Source organism: Salmo trutta, chromosome 14, assembly GCF_901001165.1.
Source record: "Salmo trutta chromosome 14, fSalTru1.1, whole genome shotgun sequence".
Lineage (NCBI taxonomy): Eukaryota > Metazoa > Chordata > Actinopteri > Salmoniformes > Salmonidae > Salmo > Salmo trutta.
Genome location: NC_042970.1, coordinates 54,348,049 through 54,366,733, shown reverse-complemented (window position 1 = coordinate 54,366,733; position 18,685 = coordinate 54,348,049). Strand labels below are relative to the sequence as shown.

The window sequence follows — 18,685 nt, the reverse complement described above, 5'->3', positions numbered from 1 at the left end:
AGAAGTTTGGAACCACCTAGACTCTTCCTAGACCTGACCACCCAGCCAAACTGAACAATCGGGGGAGAAGGGCCCTGGTCAGGGAGGTGACCAAGAGCGCGATATTCACTGACAGAGCTTGATGAAAACCTGCTCCAGAGTGCTCAGGACCTCAGACTGGGGCTAAGGTTTACCTTCCAACAGGACGACAACCCTAAGCACATAGCCAAGACAACTCAGGAGTGGCTTAGAGACAAGTTTCTGAATGTCCTAGAGTGGCCCAGCCATTGCCTGGACTTGAACCCGATCGGACATCTCTGGAGAGACCTTAAAATAGCTGTGCAGCAATGCTCCCCATCTAACCTGACAGTGCTTGAGAGGATCTGCAGAGAAGATGTAATGTAACAAAATGTGGAAAAAGGGAAGGGGTCTGAATACTTTCCAAATTCCACTGTACGCACAAATGTGGACACTATTTCAGCCACACCTGTTGCTGATAGGTGTATACAATTAGCACACAGCCATGCAATCTCCATAGACAAACATTGGCAGTAGAATGGCCTTACTGAAGAGTTCAGTGACTTTCAACGTGGCATCGTGATCAGATGCCATCTTTCCAACAAGTCAGTTCATCAAATTTCTGCCCTGCTAGAGTTGCCCCGGTCAACTGAAAGTGCTGTTATTGTGAAGTGGAAACGTCTAGGAGCTACAACGGTTCAGGCGCGAAGTGGTAGGCCACACAAGCTCACAGATTGGGACCGCCGAGTGCTGAAGCAGGTAGCGTGTAAAACTTGTCTTTCCTCTGTTGAAATACTCACTACCGAGTTCCAAACTGCCTCTGGAAGCAACGTCAGCACAAGAACTGTTCGTTGGGAGCTTCATGTAATGGGTTACCATGGCCGAGCAGTCACACACAAGCATGAGATCATAATGCGCAATGTCAAGCGTCGCCTGGAGTGGTGTAAAGCTTACCACCATTGGACTCTGGGGCAGTGGGAACGCGTTCTCTGGAGTAACGAATCACCCTTCACCATCTGACAGTCTGACGGACTAATCTGGGTTTGTGGATGCCAGGAGAACGCTACCTGCCCCAATGCACAGTGCCAACTGTAAAGTTTGGTGGAGGAGGAAAAGTGGCCCGGGGCTGTTTTCCATGGTTCGGGCTAGGCCCCTTAGTTCTAGTGAAGGGAAATATTAACGCTACAGCATACAATGACATTCTAGACAATGCTGTGCTTTCAATTTTATGGCAACAGTTTGTGGAAGGCCCTTTCCTGTTTCAGCATGACAATGCCACGTGCACAAAGTGAGGTCCATACAGAAATGGTTTGTCGAGATTGGTGTGTAGGAACTTGACAGCCCTGACCTCAACCACATCGAACCACTTTGGGATGAATTGGAATGCCGACTGCAAGCCAGGCCTAATCGCCCAACATCTGTGCCCAACCTCACTAATGCTGTGGCTGAATGGAAGTAAGTACCCGCAGTAATGTTCCAACATCTAGTGGAAAGCCATCCCAGAAGAGTGGAGGCTGTTGTAGCAGCAAAGGGGGACCAACTCTATAGTAATGCCCATGATTTTGGAATGAGATGTTCGATGAGCAGGTGTCCACATACTTTTGGTTATGTAGTGTATTTAACCCCTTTTACCAGTACGGGTTACCTTCAGACGAGTCCTGTGACACTTGTGGGGGTCGTAGAGCAAAACAGAATCTCCTCTTTCCATCGAGTGATCATAATAGTTTGTAGGCCAAACTGTTCAGATGCTACAGACGTTTACGTGAGATGACCAATCTGCGGGATGTCTCATGGTCTGGCAAACGCTGTTGTAGCTCTGCCACCTTTCAACATGCTGAAGTGCGACACTGGCGAATTGAGACACATTCAATGCTCTCTAAACTTAAACTGACAGATTTTTGATGGGGATAAAAAAAAAAAAAAAAAAGTTACAAAGATAGACTCAGTTGACTCAGAGGTGATAATTTTTCAACGCTCTGATTGGCCAAAGTGGCCAAGCCACTGATGTGCATCCACAGTGCGCACACAGCCTACAGTTCATAATTCTTACCACCACCAGGAAGAAACCACAATATCTCTAGGCTGCTATTCATAAGCTATTTATTTGGTTTGTCATTGTATAATTTTTTCATTGACTTTTTGTAGTAATTACATATATTTGTTTGAATACATTTTACAGAAATAGTTTTAGCAGCTCCAATAAGGTGAGGGAACGCCGCGGCAGCACTACAAGCATTACCATTTCTCCCGTCAAAGTGGAAGAACAGTCTGGCACGCTGTATGAAACGGAGGCGTGCTTCACCTGCACGGATAGTAGCAGAGGCTGACGATCTATTAAAAGTCTGAGGAGGCGCACAGCGTGGTTTCAGGGTTCTTGTTATCCGGGATTGTCCCAACTCAGATGTTACCTCAAGTTTACATTAAAATTGTTACGGTAAGGATAGCGGTTAAAGTTAGGGTAGGGATGTCCTGATATTGAAATATTTTTGTTCTGTGTGGCAATGGAGCGGTATTTTAACTAGGGCTTAGCTAGCTAACGTTAGCTACCTATGCTAGCAGCTAATTTGAGTTAGCATTCACACTACTGTAGCTAATACAATATTTGTTTTACACACATATACACATATATATACTGCTCAAAAAAATAAAGGGAACACTAAAATAACATATCCTAGATCTGAATGAATGAAATAATCTTATTAAATACTTTTTTCTTTACATAGTTGAATGTGCTGACAACAAAATCACACAAAAAGAATAAATGGAAATCCAATTTATCAACCCATGGAGGTCTGGATTTGGAGTCACACTCAAAATTAAAGTGGAAAACCACACTACAGGCTGATCCAACTTTGATGTAATGTCCTTAAAACAAGTCAAAATGAGGCTCAGTAGTGTGTGTGGCCTCCACGTGCCTGTATGACCTCCCTACAACGCCTGGGCATGCTCCTGATGAGGTGGCGAATGGTCTCCTGAGGGATCTCCTCCCAGACCTGGACTAAAGCATCCACCAACTCCTGGACAGTCTGTGGTGCAACGTGGCGTTGGTGGATGGAGCGAGACATGATGTCCCAGATGTGCTCAATTGGATTCAGGTCTGGGGAACGGGCGGGCCAGTCCATAGCATCAATGCCTTCCTCTTGCAGGAACTGCTGACACACTCCAGCCACATGAGGTCTAGCATTGTCTTGCATTAGGAGGAACCCAGGGCCAACCGCACCAGCATATGGTCTCACAAGGGGTCTGAGGATCTCATCTCGGTACCTAATGGCAGTCAGGCTACCTCTGGCAAGCACATGGAGGGCTGTGCGGCCCCCCAAAGAAATGCCACCCCACACCATGACTGGCCCACCGCCAAACCGGTCATGCTGGAGGATGTTGCAGGCAGCAGAACGTTCTCCATGGCGTCTCCAGACTCTGTCACGTCTGTCACGTGCTCAGTGTGAACCTGCTTTCATCTGTGAAGAGCACAGGGCGCCAGTGGCGAATTTGCCAATCTTGGTGTTCTCTGGCAAATGCAAAACGTCCTGCACGGTGTTGGGCTGTAAGCACAATCCCCACCTGTGGACGTCGGGCCCTCATACCACCCTCATGGAGTCTGTTTCTGACCGTTTGAGCAAACACATGCACATTTGTGGCCTGCTGGAGGTCATTTTGCAGGGCTTTGGCTTTGGTAGTGCTCCTCCTGCTCCTCCTTGCACAAAGGCGGAGGTAGCGGTCCTGCTGCTGGGTTGTTGCCCTCCGTGTCATGCTACCACTAGAGTGAAAGCATCGCCAGCATTCAAAAGTGACCAAAACATCAGCCAGAAAGCATAGGAACTGAGAAGTGGTCTGTGGTCCCCACCTGCAGAACCACTCCTTTATTGGGGGTGTCTTGCTAATTGCCTATAATTTCCACCTGTTGTCTATTCCATTTGCACAACAGCATGTGAAATGTATTGTCAATCAGTGTTGCTTCCTAAGTGGACAGTTTGATTTCATAGAAGTGTGATTGACTTGGAGTTACATTGTGTTGTTTAAGTGTTCCCTTTATTTTTTTGAGCAGTGTATGTATATATTTACTTGAATAGGTTCTCTCTGCCTCCGTTTGTGTCCTTAGAAAAATCAAAATAATTAAAACATTGGGAAGATTGCACAAGTGGTAGCAAAGCAGCCAAATGTGGATAGTTGAAGACAGGGCAACGTTTATTTGTCACCAGAGCGGTTTAGAACGCGTTGGTACGTTCCATTTTACCAGCATACAGAAGTATAGAGAGGGTTCCTGCAGATACAGAAACGCCCAACAGCAAGAATGCCTTGGATGTGCAACAATAACACAGCCTCATAGTTGAAAAATATCTAATGTTTTAAGGTCAACTGATTCATACCAGGTTTAGTTATATTGATCTGGAAATAGCTGCAATATTACGGTCAGAACATAGGCCTCCTTTTTGCGTTTTATATTCTATAAAAAAATGTGTGCAGGTGTGACAGAATGCTGTGACACTCATTTGTTGGTTTTCCAAGGTTAGTTTGGAGTCAGGCTACACATTCCACATCTTAATTTTTCTGATTTATATTATCATTTTAATTACAGAATACTAAAAATAACAATACATAAAACGTCTTTTAAAGAAACCATTGAATATTACAAAGGTTGTGAATTGCAAAGTTAGGATATAAAATCTTTGAACAATGGTACATAATTGAAAATAAAAATACATTTCATAAAATGCATATATTAACAGTTCTACCACATAAAAAAAACAAGATGGGCACAAATTGCAGACAGATGAGATGAGTTAGGTAGGCTACTGCGATAGCGCAGTGAACTATTCCATAACATGGAAGAGAGACGTGTGATGCACGCCACACCAAAATCAGTTTAAGTTCTCAAGTCGTGTCTATGGTCAAAAATCAGTTGCCATGAACACGAGAGAAAAAAAAGATTCAAACTACTACAAAAGTGACTTGGTGACTGCTCCCATTATATTCACACTCATGTCTCTACAGAAACCCCTAAAACTGGCCTTGGGTCCTCAAAAAAACTGGCTCCATTGGTTGAGCTATACAATGCTTGCCAATGTTTGGAAGTTACTTCTTCTCGAACGTACATAACGGTCAGAGCATCTTGGAACACAAACCCTGGGTGCACAACCAGGGCACACAACCATTCCTATACTGTACAATTGTGGTCAGTGGTCCGACTTACCGAAAAAGCTACCATTTGACCATAAATCTGCTATCATGGTGTCGACCAAAATGGGATTGGAATCCACAGTGTGGAAGTGGATAAGGGGGAGCGCTTCACAGGGCTTTAACCTTTTCGGCCAATGAAAAAAACATGCATAACCAACATTGTGCTATCTATCTCCAATTCTCTTTTTCGGCTCCTTCTTTCCACAAGTCATTTGGGATGCAGCCAAGGACTTGCAAGTCCAGCTGACACCAGAGGCTTTTTCAGGGACAGCAACCTTATATAGTGTACAGATTGTGACACATTGTGAAAGCATTTTCTAATGTCTGTCCATACATTATATTTCTATCTGCAACATTGTAAAACATTGCACCCAATTCTAAAAGCCCCAAACTCCACATCCACGACAAAACTGGCCCAAGTCATGTCCGGACAGAGGTATTTCATTGGTCTCATTGGCCAAAAATGGGAGATAGGGACACATTATTGGCATGGTAAACACAGAGGGGGAAGAAGCCACGAGTTCATTATGATCTTTTGTTCTGCCAATAAAGTGTCCAATATGACTTAGGAGTGCCGAGTGATGCAGTTGTTCCTTCTCCTGAGCAGTAGTGGTTACAGTGGCCCATGAAGACGAGATGAAGAGAGAGGAAGAAAGAGAGATAAACCGAGATGAGTCTAAAGGACCTGAGAGAGCCGCCTGGACACGGAGGGGTGGAGGTGAAGCGACGATGGGACAAGAGCCGAGCCGCTCAGTGGGTTGATTTCCACCTGGGATCCAACGCCATTTTGCAGTGGCTGGTTTAGCTTAAGGAGTTGCCGTTTTCAGACCGAGTCCCCCTGAGTTTAAGCGCACATCAGAATAATCAGGTTGTCAGTTGTCGTTTTGTAGTTTAGAAATCCACAGAGAAAAGCGGGAAATAGAAATCAAACACACAATTATCACAAATGTACTATTAGCTTTGGAGAGAGAGAATGCTTGTCGGGTTTAGCGGCAAGTTGTCTGTGATTACAGGGTCTCAGTCTTAGGATGCTAATGTGGGTAGGAGGAGAATTTGAGTCCCGGAAGAGGTGTCACACTGTTTGCTACTACAGTGGGCTCCATCTAGCCCCCCATCCCCAAGTCCTGTTCATTGTTCTCTAATGGGAGGAGTCCCAGAGATTAGAGTGCTTGTTTCACATGATGTGTATGTGCAAACACTTGGGTATGTGCATCTGTACGTGTGTGTGTTGGTGAGCATGCATTTATGTATGATACATGTCAGTATTCACATGAGTGTGCATGTATGATTGTGTGTGTATGTCTGAGAGAGAGAACATGAATGATTGTATGTATGTAAGTATATATATGTATGTATGTTTGAGTGGTATCAGTGCTGCTGGTGATAGTTGTTTTGTATGCGCGGAGCTGGCTGGCTGGGTCTAGATTAAGGCAGCCGTGTCCATAAGGGTCATGTTGGGATCCTGGCTGGCAAAGAAGCGTACGTCTCGGTCCTTGTCCGCCTGCAGGGCCATCACAGTCTCCTCCAGCTCGTCTGAGTAGGCACTGCCTGGCTCTTTAAAGTACGCTGCAGAAAGAGCCAAGTAAAGTCAGCATTTATTTAAAGTGCATTTTACATGCGTCACAACCCTAGAAATAGAATGAATAGAACGTGTGCCCCCATTCAAATCAATGAGGCCATAATGAGTGGACCGGTGGGGAGTAATTATATTTCTATGGTCACAACACACTTTACATAATTAAAAAGGAATATAAGAAAGTAGGAAAATTGGGAAATATGGAGATTTAAAAAAAAAGGGGAACAATGAGGAAAAGAGGGAAAACATTACCAACAAAATGAAGGGAGCAAATAGTCCACAGAAGAGAGAGGGAAAACAATATTCTAAGTGGTATGCTCATTTGGATAATGGAAAATACTGCATCACACATTTTGGGAAGAGCCAAAACACCACTATGCCACGAGAGATACATTTGTTGCACTGGGAAAGACAACGTACTACAACTATAGAACACCAACTGTCATCAGTGTCCAATTTAGCCGTCTTTAGCTTATACCCAGGAGTTTGTCAAGCAATAGCTTGAACGTGTGCCATTGGTTTTTATATAACCAATGCTTTAAAATGTACAAGACATATTCCCTCTCGGGAGCAAATAAATATGTATTTTATTCTTGGGTGCATAGAGGGCCCAGTCTGCTCTGGGGTGAAGTTTTACATAGGTACAGATCTAGGATTAGCTCCCCATCCCCCAGTCCTAACTGAACCATTAGTTGGGAAAATGCTTAACTGACCACATATCAGCATCTAGGGGCAACTTCATCCTACACCTCCCAGTCTTTACCTTTCTCCATTACACTCTGACGCAGTGCTTTGGCCACCAGCACACGGACGTTGGCGACTGGGTCTGACGATAGGCTGAGTAGACTGGGGAGGAGGTGCTGGGCAAACTGGTCCATTGGCATACAGTCCTCTTCCACTATGGCCTGGGAAACACAGCGGAGAATGAGTTAATACAAACCAACTTAAATAGAGAGACAAGACAGATGACACATAGAGAGCAGGGTCATATTCATTAGGGAATGCTAAATAATTTGTTCTACTATTTTCCAATGGAAAACAATAGAGTTTCTTATTGGACTACTCTAGGTAAGGGCTCTCCAACCCTGTTTCTGGAGAGCTACCATCCTGTAGGTTCACACTCAATTCCTGATCTACCACATCTGATTATAATAATTAACTGGTTGATACGCTGAACCAGGTTAGTTACAACTGGGGTTGGAACAAAAACCTACAGGACGGTAGCTCTCCAGGGACAGGGTTGGACACCCCTGCTCTAGGTAGTCCCTCCCTGTTGCAGTCAGTTTATTTCCATTTGGTGCCTAATGAACATGACCCAGCAGTCAACAATGGCCATACAATCTTCACACCTGCATTCTTTAAGAATAGTGCTATGGCAAGCACTGCTGACGCAATTTCACAAAAAAATAAAATAATAATCTGAACGCAGCAGCACAGATTTTTTTTTTTAATGAAATGTATGAAATTGTATGAAATGTATGTATTCACTACTGTAAGTCGCTCTGGATAAGAGCGTCTGCTAAATGACTAAAATGTAAATGTAAAAATGTGTTTGTACAGATTTTCATATATTGACATTTCGTGAACAAAACATTGTCCTGACCTGGCAGATAAAGGCAAAGGCCTGGCGGCCCACCCACTTGGGACAGTGGCAGAAGCGGACGATGAGCTCGTTGATGAAGTTCAGGCCCAGGTCATGGGCTCCACATGCATACATCTTCTGTAAGATCTCCACCACCTAGAATGGACGAGACAAAGATGAGACAGAGGCTGCGTCCCAAATGGCACCTTATTCCCTATACAGTACACTACTTTTGACCAGAGCCTATTGGACCCTGGTCAAAAGTACTGCATTATAGACGGGTTGGTTGTTTAGCAACAAAACCGACGCGTGTGCAACTATGGGGCAAAACAGACAGGGTTGGCTTAGATTGTTGACAATATGTGAACTATATTTTGTCTATTGAAAACATAAATACATTTGCACAATGAGCACTTGTCTCTCGGATACATCATTAGTTATTGGTTAACTAGCCAGCGAATTTTGGCCATATTAGCATAAATATGACATCAGTCAAAATAACTCAAAACAAGGCATGGTATCAAGAACAAGATAAAACTAACTGAAACGAGCCACCTACGATTCCCCACATGGCAGCTTCTTCTCATTGTTGCTAGTTATCTGGCCATCCAGAATCGCAACAACACATGTCCGCTATCCCGTCTATAGGGAATACTAGTTTGCCATTTGGGACACAAGCAACGTTTTGGTGCTTTCCATTCTAAAGGCAGGCAGGCCACTGCATTAAGATGAGATAATAATTGTCTACTTCCACAGAAGTTTGCAACATCAGAAATATCCCAATTGACACAATACAGACATACTCACACCTCATATCATTCAGCACAATTACTACTTTAAGTTCAATCAAAAAAATAAACTGATCTTGATCATTCAACAGTTACAGTTTCAATAACACAAGTACAAACGGCATGCCTACCAGCTTGTAAGAGATCCACCGAACTTCCGACACTTTGTCTGAGCAGAGGGTCAGTGCTATTTGTCTGAGGTAGTCATACACATCGTAGTGGCTGTACAACTCTATGATCAGGATAAGCTGCCTGTGGACACACATGGAGAAATTCTGTTCAACACACACGGGCTCCAATGTATAGGGGTCATCCTAAAAAAAAAAAATCAGTTTTTCTGAGGTCTTCATTCCACAAAAGAGGCCCAACAATATTGCTATATGTTTTGGGGGCACCTGCCACCTTTTCCATTGACTGCTTTTGAGACAGCATGAACAGCGCCAGGTTACCTGTCTGTCTGTGCTATCATACCAACTCCTTGTCACTCATTCATTTATCATTAATCATGTTTGGCTTGACAATGTGCAATGGAGTGAGAAAGAGGACTATCAGATATGGGACCAGGCAGGCTCCATGGAGGGCTTTCTCCATTTTAAAAGTAGTCAGTTTTCTTACTTTTTTATGTTAGTGATTTACTGCCATACGCCGTGCTGCTAAGGAGTATAATTCATTGGTTGCGTACACAGATTTGCAGATGTTGTCACGGGTGCATCTAACTGCTTAGGTTTCTAACTCCAACAGCACAGTAATACAATATCAACACACACACAATCCAAACTAAAAAAACTATAAATCAGAGAGAGCAATGTCAGAGCCCGGAATATAAATAAATGGTGTGTATAGACAGTATGGACAGTATATGAATAGAAAAGGTGTGTACAGCAGTAGTTACAGTTGAAGTTGACAGTTTACATACACCTTAGCCAAATACATTTAATCTCAGTTTTTCACAATTCCTGACATTTAATCCTAGTAAAAATTCCCTGTTGTAGGTCAGTTAGGATCACCACTTTATGTTAAGAATGTGTAATGTCAGAATAATAGTAGACAGAATGATTTATTTCAGCTTTTATTTCTTTCATCACATTCCCAGTGGGTCAGAAGTTTACATATACTCAATTAGTATTTGGTAGCATTGCCTTTAAATTGCTTAACTTGGGTCAAAAGTTTTGGGTAGCCTTCCACAAGCTTCCCACAATAAGTTGGGTGAATTTTGGTCCATTCCTCCTGACAGAGCTGGTGTAACTGAGTCAGGTTTGTAGGCCTCCTTGCTCGCACCCGCTTTTTCAGTTCTGCCCACAAATGTTCTATGGAATTTGAGGTCAGTGCTTTGAGATGGCCACTCCAATACCTTGACTTTGTTGTCTTTAAGCCATTTTGCCACAACTTTGGAAGTATGCTTATGGTCATTTGTTCATTTGGAAGACCCATTTGCGACCAAGCTTTAACTTACTGACTGATGTCTTGAGATGTTGCTTCAATATATCCACATCATTTTCCTACCTCATGATGCCATCTATTTTGTGAAGTGCACCAGTCCCCCACAAAAGCACCCCCACAACATGATGCTGCCACCCGCGTGCTTCACGGTTGGGATGGTGTTCTTCGGCTTGCAAGCCTCCCCTTTTTCCTCCAAACATAACAATCGTCATTATGGCCAAACATTTTTTTTTTGTTTCATCAGACCAGAGGACATTTCTCCAAAAAGTACAATCTTTGTCCCCATGTGCAGTTGCAAACCGTAGTCTGGCTTTTTTATGGTGGTTTTGAAGCAGTGGCTTCTTCCTTGCCGAGCGGCCTTTCAGGTTATGTCGATATAGGACTCGTTTTACTGTGCTTACAGATACGTTTGTACCTGTTCCCTCCAGCATCTTCACAAGGTCCTTTGCCGTTGTTCTGGGATTGATTTGCACTTTTCGCACCAAAGTATGTTCATCTCTAGGAAACAGAACGTGTCTCCTTCCTGAGCGGTATGACGGCTGCGTGGTCCCATGGTGTTTATACTTGTGTACTATTGTTTGTACAGATGACCGTAGTACCTTCAGGTGTTTGGAAATTGCTCCCCAGGATGAACCAGACTTGTGGAGGTCTACAATTGTTTTTTCTGACGTTTTGGCTGATTTCTTTGGATTTTCCCATGATGTCAAGCAAAGAGACACTGAGTTTGAAGGTAGGCATTGAAATACATCCACAGGTACACCTCCAATTGACTCAAATGATGTCAATTAGCCTATCAGAAGCTTCTAAAGCCATGACATTTTCTGGAGTTTTCAGAGCTGTTTAAAGGCACAGTCAACTTAGTGTATGTAAACTTCTGACCCACTGGAATTGTGATACAGTGAATTATAAGTGAATTCATCTGTCTGTAAACAATTGTTGGAAAAATGACCTGTGTCATACACAAAGTAGATGTCCTAACCGACTTGCCAAAACTATAGTTTGTTAAAAATACATTTGTGGAGTGGTTGAAAAACAAGTTTTAATGACTCCAACCCAAGTGTATGTAAACTTCCGACTTCAAGTGTATATAGGATGAGCCATACAGTATATACATATAAAGTGGGTAAAACAGTATGTAAACATTGTTACAATGTCCAGTGTCCAATGCCTTCAGAAAGTATTCACACCCCTTGAGTTTTTCCACAATTTGTTGTGTTACAGCCTGAATTTAAAATGGATTAAATTTATATTTTTGGTCACTGTCCTACACACAATACCAAAGTGGATTTTTTATTTTTTTATTTTACCAGCTAAGTTGACTGAGAACATTCTCATTTACACAAACGACCTGGGGAATAGTTACATGAGAGAGGAGGGGGGATGAATGAGCCAATTGTAAGCTGGGGATGATTAGGTGTCCATGATGGTATGAAGGCCAGATTGGGAATTTAGCCAGAACACCGGTGTTAACACCCCTACTCTTACGATAAGTGCCAAGTGACCACAGAGAGTCAGGACACTAGTTTAAAATGGCACCCTACACAGGGCAATGTCTCTAATCACTGCCCTGGGATCTTTTTGTAGACCAGAGGAAAGGGTGCCTCCTACTGGCATTCCAACACCACTTCCAGCAGAATCTGGTCTCCCATCCAGGGATGGAACAGGACCAACCCTGCTTAGCTTCAGAAGCAAGCCAGCAGTGGGATGCAGGGTGGTATTGCTGCTGCATTTACAATGCATTTGGAAAGTATTCAAGACCCCTTGACTTTTTACAAAAAAATTTACATTACAGCCTTAGTCTAAAATTGATTTAACATTTTTTTTAAAATTACATCTACACACAATTCCCCATAATAACACAGCAAAAACAGGTTGAGAAATTTGTGCAAATTTATAAAAATAAAATATTACATTTACATAAGTATTCAGACCCTTTACTCAGTACTTTGTTGAAGCACCTCTGGCAGAGATTACAGCCTAGAGTCTTCTTGGTTATGACACTACAAGCTTGGCACACCTGTATTTGGGGAGTTTCTCCTGTTTTTCTCTGCAGATCCTCTCAAGCTCTGTCAGGTTGGATGGGGAGCGTCGCTGCACAGCTATTTTCAGGTCTCTCCAGAGATGTTAGATTGGGTTCAAGTCTGGGCTCTGGCTGGGCCAATCAAGGACATTCAGAGACTTGTCCCGAAGCTACTCCTGCTTTGTCTTGGGTGTGTGCTTAGGGTCGTTGTCCTGTTGGTGGCCTGATTGGTGGAGTGCTGCAGAGATGGTTGTCCTTCTGGAAGGTTCTCCCATCTCCACAGAGGAACTTTGGAGCTCTGCCAGGGTGACCATTGGGTTCTTGGTCACCTCCCTGACCAATGCCCTTCTCCTCTGAATGCTCAGTTTGGCCGGGCGGCCAGCTCTAGGAAGAGTCTTGGTGGATCCAAACTTCTTCCATTTAAGAATGATGGGAGGCCACTGTGTCCTTGGGGACCTTCAATGCTGCAGACATTTTTTGGTACTCTGCACCAGATATATGTGCCTCGACACAATCCTGTCTTGGTGGTCTGCGGACAATTCCTTCGACTCCATGGCTTGGTATTTGCTCTGACATACACTGTCAACTGTGGGACCTTATATAGACAGGTGTGTGCCTTTCCAAATAATGTCCAATAAATTGAATTTACCACAGGTGGACTCAAATCAAGTTGTAGAAACATCAAGGATGATCAATGGAAACATGATGCATCTGAGCTCCATTTTGAGTCTCATAGCAAAAGGTCTGAATACTGCGTCATTATGGAGTATTGTGTGTAGATTGATGAGGGGGAAAAAAATAATTGAATCCATTGAATCCATTTCAGAATAAGGCTGTAACATAACAAAATGTGGAAAAAGTGAAGGAGTCAATACTTTCCGAATGCACTGTATAGTTTAGATGCAGAGCGTTAACACCTTTAGTTGGCTCTCCCTATTTTGATTTCTCGAAAAACATTCCTTTATCTGATTTCCCTAATTTTCATTTTGCTCCAACTTTTTGGTTTGCTTCCTGTCTACGATTGGTGTGGGTTTTTTGTTTGATTGACACTTCTTGGGCAAATTCAGTGGGTGCTCATGGTGGTGTCTTTTAGGTTCCAGGTGTTGTTGCTAGTTAAGTGGACACCCCCATGACTGTCTTTCAGAACCCCTCCCAAAACCCCACCTGTTTCGTTTTGGTTGTTGTCAATGACTCAGTTCCCCCTTCAGTTTGAGCAACAATTTCTTTCTTGTTAGGGAAAGTGACACCCTTCACTGCGGCCCCGTCGATGTGGATGGAGGCATGCTCTCTCTGCTGTCTCCTGTTGTCCACTGTCAGCTTTTGTTGACATTGAGAGGTGAGGTTATTTACCTGGTACCACTCAGCTTGGGCACTAACCTCCTGTAGGCTCTTGTCATTGTTGGTGATCAGGCCTAACACTTGTGTTATCAGCAAGATTTGGAGCTTAGCCACACAGTCATGAGCGCACAGGGATTACCGAAGAGGGCTTAGCACACATCCCTGGGGGTCCCTTGTGTGGAAAATCAGCGTGGGGCAGAGATGTTGTTACTTACCCTCACCGCCTAGGGGAGACCCGTCAGGAAGTCTAGGACACAGTTGCACAGGGAGGAGTTTAGTCCCAGGGCCCTGAGCTTAGTGATGAGCTTGGGGGGCATCATGGTGTTGAAAGCCTAACTGTAGTCGATGAACAGCATTCTCACATAGGTATTTCTCTTAAATCAGGTGGGATAGGGCATTGTGCAGTGCAGTGGCTATTGCGTCATCCGCGGATCTGTTGGGGCAGTATGCAAATTGTAGTGGGTCGAGGGTGTTGGGTAAGGTGAAATGGTCCTTGATTAGCCTCTCAAAGCACTTCATGGTGACAGAAGTGAGTACTACGGGGCAATAGTCAATTAGTTCAGTTACCTTTGCTTGCTTGGGTACCAGAACAATGGTGGACATTTTGAAGCCAGTGGGGATGACAGACCGGGATAGGGAGAAGTTTAATATGTCCGTACACACTCCTGCCAGCTGGTCTGCGCATTCTCTGAGGATGCGGCTGGATGGAACTCTGTGATCCCTCCCTAAGCCATTGAAAGGCTTCCATTGAAAGGCTTCAAGATGTCCACCATTGTTCTGGTACCCAAGCAAGCAAAGGTAACTGAACTAAATGACTATTGCCCCTCCATAGTTTAGGGCCTAATGAATGCCATCAGAGACTTGTGGCAAGTGGGCCCTCTAGGGAGAAATATGGAGGACTCAATCCTAAATGAATGACAAAGATTGGCCCTGATCTAAATTAACGGGAGACTTACTCGGCCAGCTCGTATCTAAACCTCCAGTTGCGGCTGTTGTCTGTCACCATGAACTCCTGCAGCTGGTACAGGTACTCTCTCCTCTTCTCAGCATGGAGTAACTACCAGAGACAAGACAGAAGATACAGACAGCTGAAATACCACAGATCCAAGTTATCATGTCTCACCAAAGTGAGCAGTATTCATCGTTGCAAAACCCCTGGACAACACATTCTCTTTTATTAGTAACAAAAGGCACATGTATCAAAAGAAATGGAGGCAACCCGTTTAAGAGTGAAAAGACACAAATACAAACGTCTCTCCACCTCTAGACCAACCACATTGTTATTGTGAAAGACAATCTGTTCTGTGACAACCATATAAACCCAGTACACAGGTCAAGTCAGGCAGCATTCTACAAATGCCTCACATAATAGGTGACTATCATGCAGTGCATCAGATAGCCATCTAAATCTACACTGAACAAAAATATAAAACGCAACATGTAAATTGTAGGTCCCATGTTTCATGAGCTGAAATAAAATCTCTGAAATGTTCCATATGTACAAAAAGCTTATTTCTCTCAAATTACATGAACAAATTTGTTTGCATCCCTGTTAGTGAGCATTTCTCCTTTGCCAAGATAATCCATCCACTTGACAGGTGTGGTATATCAAGAAGATGATTAAACGGCATGATCATTACACAGGTGCACCTTCTGCTGGGTAAAACACCACTTTAAAATGTGCAGTTTTGTCACACAACACAATGCCACAGATGTATCAAGTTTTGAGGGAGCGTGAAATTGGCATGCTGGCCACAGGAATGTCAACCAGAACTGTTGCCAGAGAATTGAATGTTCATTTCTCTACCTCTAACATCGTTTTAGAGAATTTGGCAGTACGGCCAACTGGCGTGATGTGGGCGAGCAGTTTGCCGATGTCAATGTTGTGAACAGAGTGCCCCATGGTGGCGGTGGGGTTATGGTATGGGCAGCCATAAGCTACGGACAAAATAGCATTTTATCGATGCCGATTTAAATGCACAGAAATACAATGACGAGATCCTGCGGCCCATTGTCGTGCCATTCATCTGCCGCCATTACCTCATGTTTCAGGATGATAATGCATAGCCCCATGTCGCAAAGATCTGTACACAATAATGGAAGATGAAAATGTCCCAGTTCTTACATGGCCTGCATAGTAACTAGATATGTCACTCATTGAGCATGTTTTGGATGCTCTGGATCAATGTGTATGACAGCGTGTTCCAGTTCCAGCCAACATCCAGCAACTTCGCACAACCATTGAAGTGGAATGGGACAACATTACACAGGCCTGATCAACTCTATGTGAAGGAGATGTGTCGCGCTGCATGTGGAAAATGTGGTCACGCCTCTACTTTTTAATGGTGTCTGTGACTAACAGCTGCATATCTGTATTTCCAGTCATGTGAAATCCATAGTTTAGGGCCTAATGAATGTATTTCAATCGACTGATTTCCTTATATGCCAGCAGCATACCACCCTGCATCCCACTGCTGGCTTGCTTCTGAAGCTAAGCAGGGTTGGTCCTGGTCAGTCCCTAGATGGGAGACCAGATGCTGCTGGAAGTGGTGTTGGAGGGCCAGTAGGAGGCTCCCTTTCCTCTGGTCTAAAAAATATCCCATTGCCCTGTGTAGGGTGCCATCTTTCGGATGGGACGTTAAACGGGTGTCTTGACTCTCTGTGGTCACTAAAGATCCCATGGCACTAATTGTAAGAGTAGGGGTGTTAACCCTGGTGTCCTGGCTAAATTCCCAATCTGGTACTCATATGGTCACCTAATCATCCCCAGTTTACAATTGGCTCATTCATCACTCCTCTCCCCAGGTTGTTGCTGTAAATGAGAATGTGTTCTCTGTCAACTTACCTAGTAAAACAAACTAAAATACGAGCTGTACACTCAGTAAAATGTTTGAAATTGTTGTTTGTTCAGTATAAATCCAATCTAGATTAACCATGTGGCAGCTAAAAGTTCCAGTCTGTTTGTGCTATCATACCAACTCATTGTCAATGTTTGGCTTGACAATGAGGAATGGCGTTGGCAAGGACACAAACAGATCTAGGACCAGGCTAGTAAAACAGCACAGCAAGTGGACCAACATGTAGATAGATGATTTAGAGTCGCTTCACAGTTTGCTTGTTACATGTATGGTGGTCTCACCTTAAGGAAGTCATAGAGGTGTTTGAGCACGCCGATGCGCACCTCGTCCAGGTCCTTGAGAAAGCCGTTGAAGATGGGCACCAGGTCGGCCGCCGTAAGCTGGTCTCCCAGGATCACCGCCAGCTCGTGGATGGAGAACGCCAGCGTACGGCGCACCTTCCACTGTAGTGGTAATGAATATAAAGACAGAAGATTAGCTTGGCCCTACACCAAAACAAGCCTTTTCCACATGTCAGGGAGTTAAAACTCAGAGGAAATGGCTGATATGCCTCGGGCAACGACTACACAGGCTAACACAGCCACTCCCTACCTCAGCCAAGCTGCAATACCACTAATTGAATAATGAATCTAACAATCCACTATTCTTCACAAAAGTAACTGAAGTTAAGCTTTAAGTGAAAATGACAAGCTGTATTGATTTTGGTTGCAAACTAATAACTCCATATTACATCATTAGCGCGGTTACCAAGCAGTCACTGAACTTGTCATTTGCATAGCAACGTACATACTGTAGGATTTGCAACACAAATCTAACAGTTGTTTTCTGACGGGTATCAGTGCATCAATCTCTAATGATGAGATTATGTCAACACATGGCGTGTTGTTCACTTTCACACCTCACAGTCTGATAAAATTTTAAAAAGCTGTATTTATTTTTGTTGGAAACCAAGCAGTTACCATGGCGCCGGAGGAGACGGCTGCCGTTTTACGGACTCCTAACCAATTGTGCTATTGTGGGTGATTTTTCGCGTAATTTGTAACTTATTTTGTACATAATGTTTCAGCCACCGTCTCTTACGACCGAAAATAGCTTCTGGATATCAGGACAGCTATTACTCACCTCGTACTGGACTAAGATGTTTTCTTTAACCTCTTATGGCTAGGGGGCAGTATTTTCACGGCTGGATAAAAAACGTACCCGATTTAATCTGATTATTAGTCCTGCCCAGAAACTAGAATATGCATATAATTATTAGCTTTGGATAGAAAACACTCCAAAGTTTCTAAAACTGTTTGAATGGTGTCTGTGAGTATAACAGAACTCATTTGGCAGGCCAAAACGTGAGAAGATTCTGTACAGGAAGTACCCTGTCTGACCATTTCTTGCCCTTCTTTGTCATCTCTATTCATTACAAAGGATCTCTGCTGTTACGTGACACTTCCTACGGCTCCAATGGGCTCTCAGAGCCCGGGAAAAACCTGAATGACGTAATTCAAAGCCCTGGCTGAAACACACGAGCGCTTTTGCTAAGTGGTCTATCAGCAGACAAAAGGCTTAGGCGCGTGCACTGGCCGCCCCCGCCTTTCTGTTTTTCCCTCTTTTTACCGAAACGCAGATTCCCGGTCGGAATATTATCGCTTTGTTACGAGATAAATTGCATAAAAATTGATTTTAAACAGCGGTTGACATGCTTCGAAGTACGGTAATGGAATATTTATAATTTTTTTGTCACGAAATGCGCCATGCGCACGACCCTGATTTACCATTGGGATAGTGTCTAGAACGCACGAACAAAACGCCGCTGTTTGGATATAACGATGGATTATTTGGGACCAAACCAACATTTGTTATTGAAGTAGGAGGCTTGGGAGTGCATTCTGACGAAGAACAGGAAAGGTAAGACCA

At 43.7% G+C, this 18,685-nt stretch overlaps 1 protein-coding gene across 3 annotated transcripts in view; it reads right to left on the bottom strand.

Annotated features, from left to right (window-relative positions):
- Positions 1–4,536: 4,536 nt before the first annotated feature.
- LOC115208388 (serine/threonine-protein phosphatase 4 regulatory subunit 1) overlaps positions 4,537–18,685 on the bottom strand; it is a 56,394-nt gene continuing 42,245 nt past the window's right edge. For 2 of the 3 annotated variants that reach the window (XM_029776414.1, XM_029776413.1), the window contains exons 15-20: positions 17,059–17,220; positions 14,876–14,976; positions 9,253–9,373; positions 8,355–8,489; positions 7,515–7,656; positions 6,566–6,741 (exon numbers count right to left, since the gene is read on the bottom strand). In XM_029776414.1, the coding sequence (XP_029632274.1) occupies positions 6,596–6,741; positions 7,515–7,656; positions 8,355–8,489; positions 9,253–9,373; positions 14,876–14,976; positions 17,059–17,220 (807 nt within the window). In that variant the 3' untranslated portion in view covers positions 6,566–6,595. Of the gene's footprint in view, positions 6,742–7,514; positions 7,657–8,354; positions 8,490–9,252; positions 9,374–14,875; positions 14,977–17,058; positions 17,221–18,685 lie in introns of all 3 variants that reach the window. The other variant, XM_029776412.1, reaches the window with a different exon arrangement.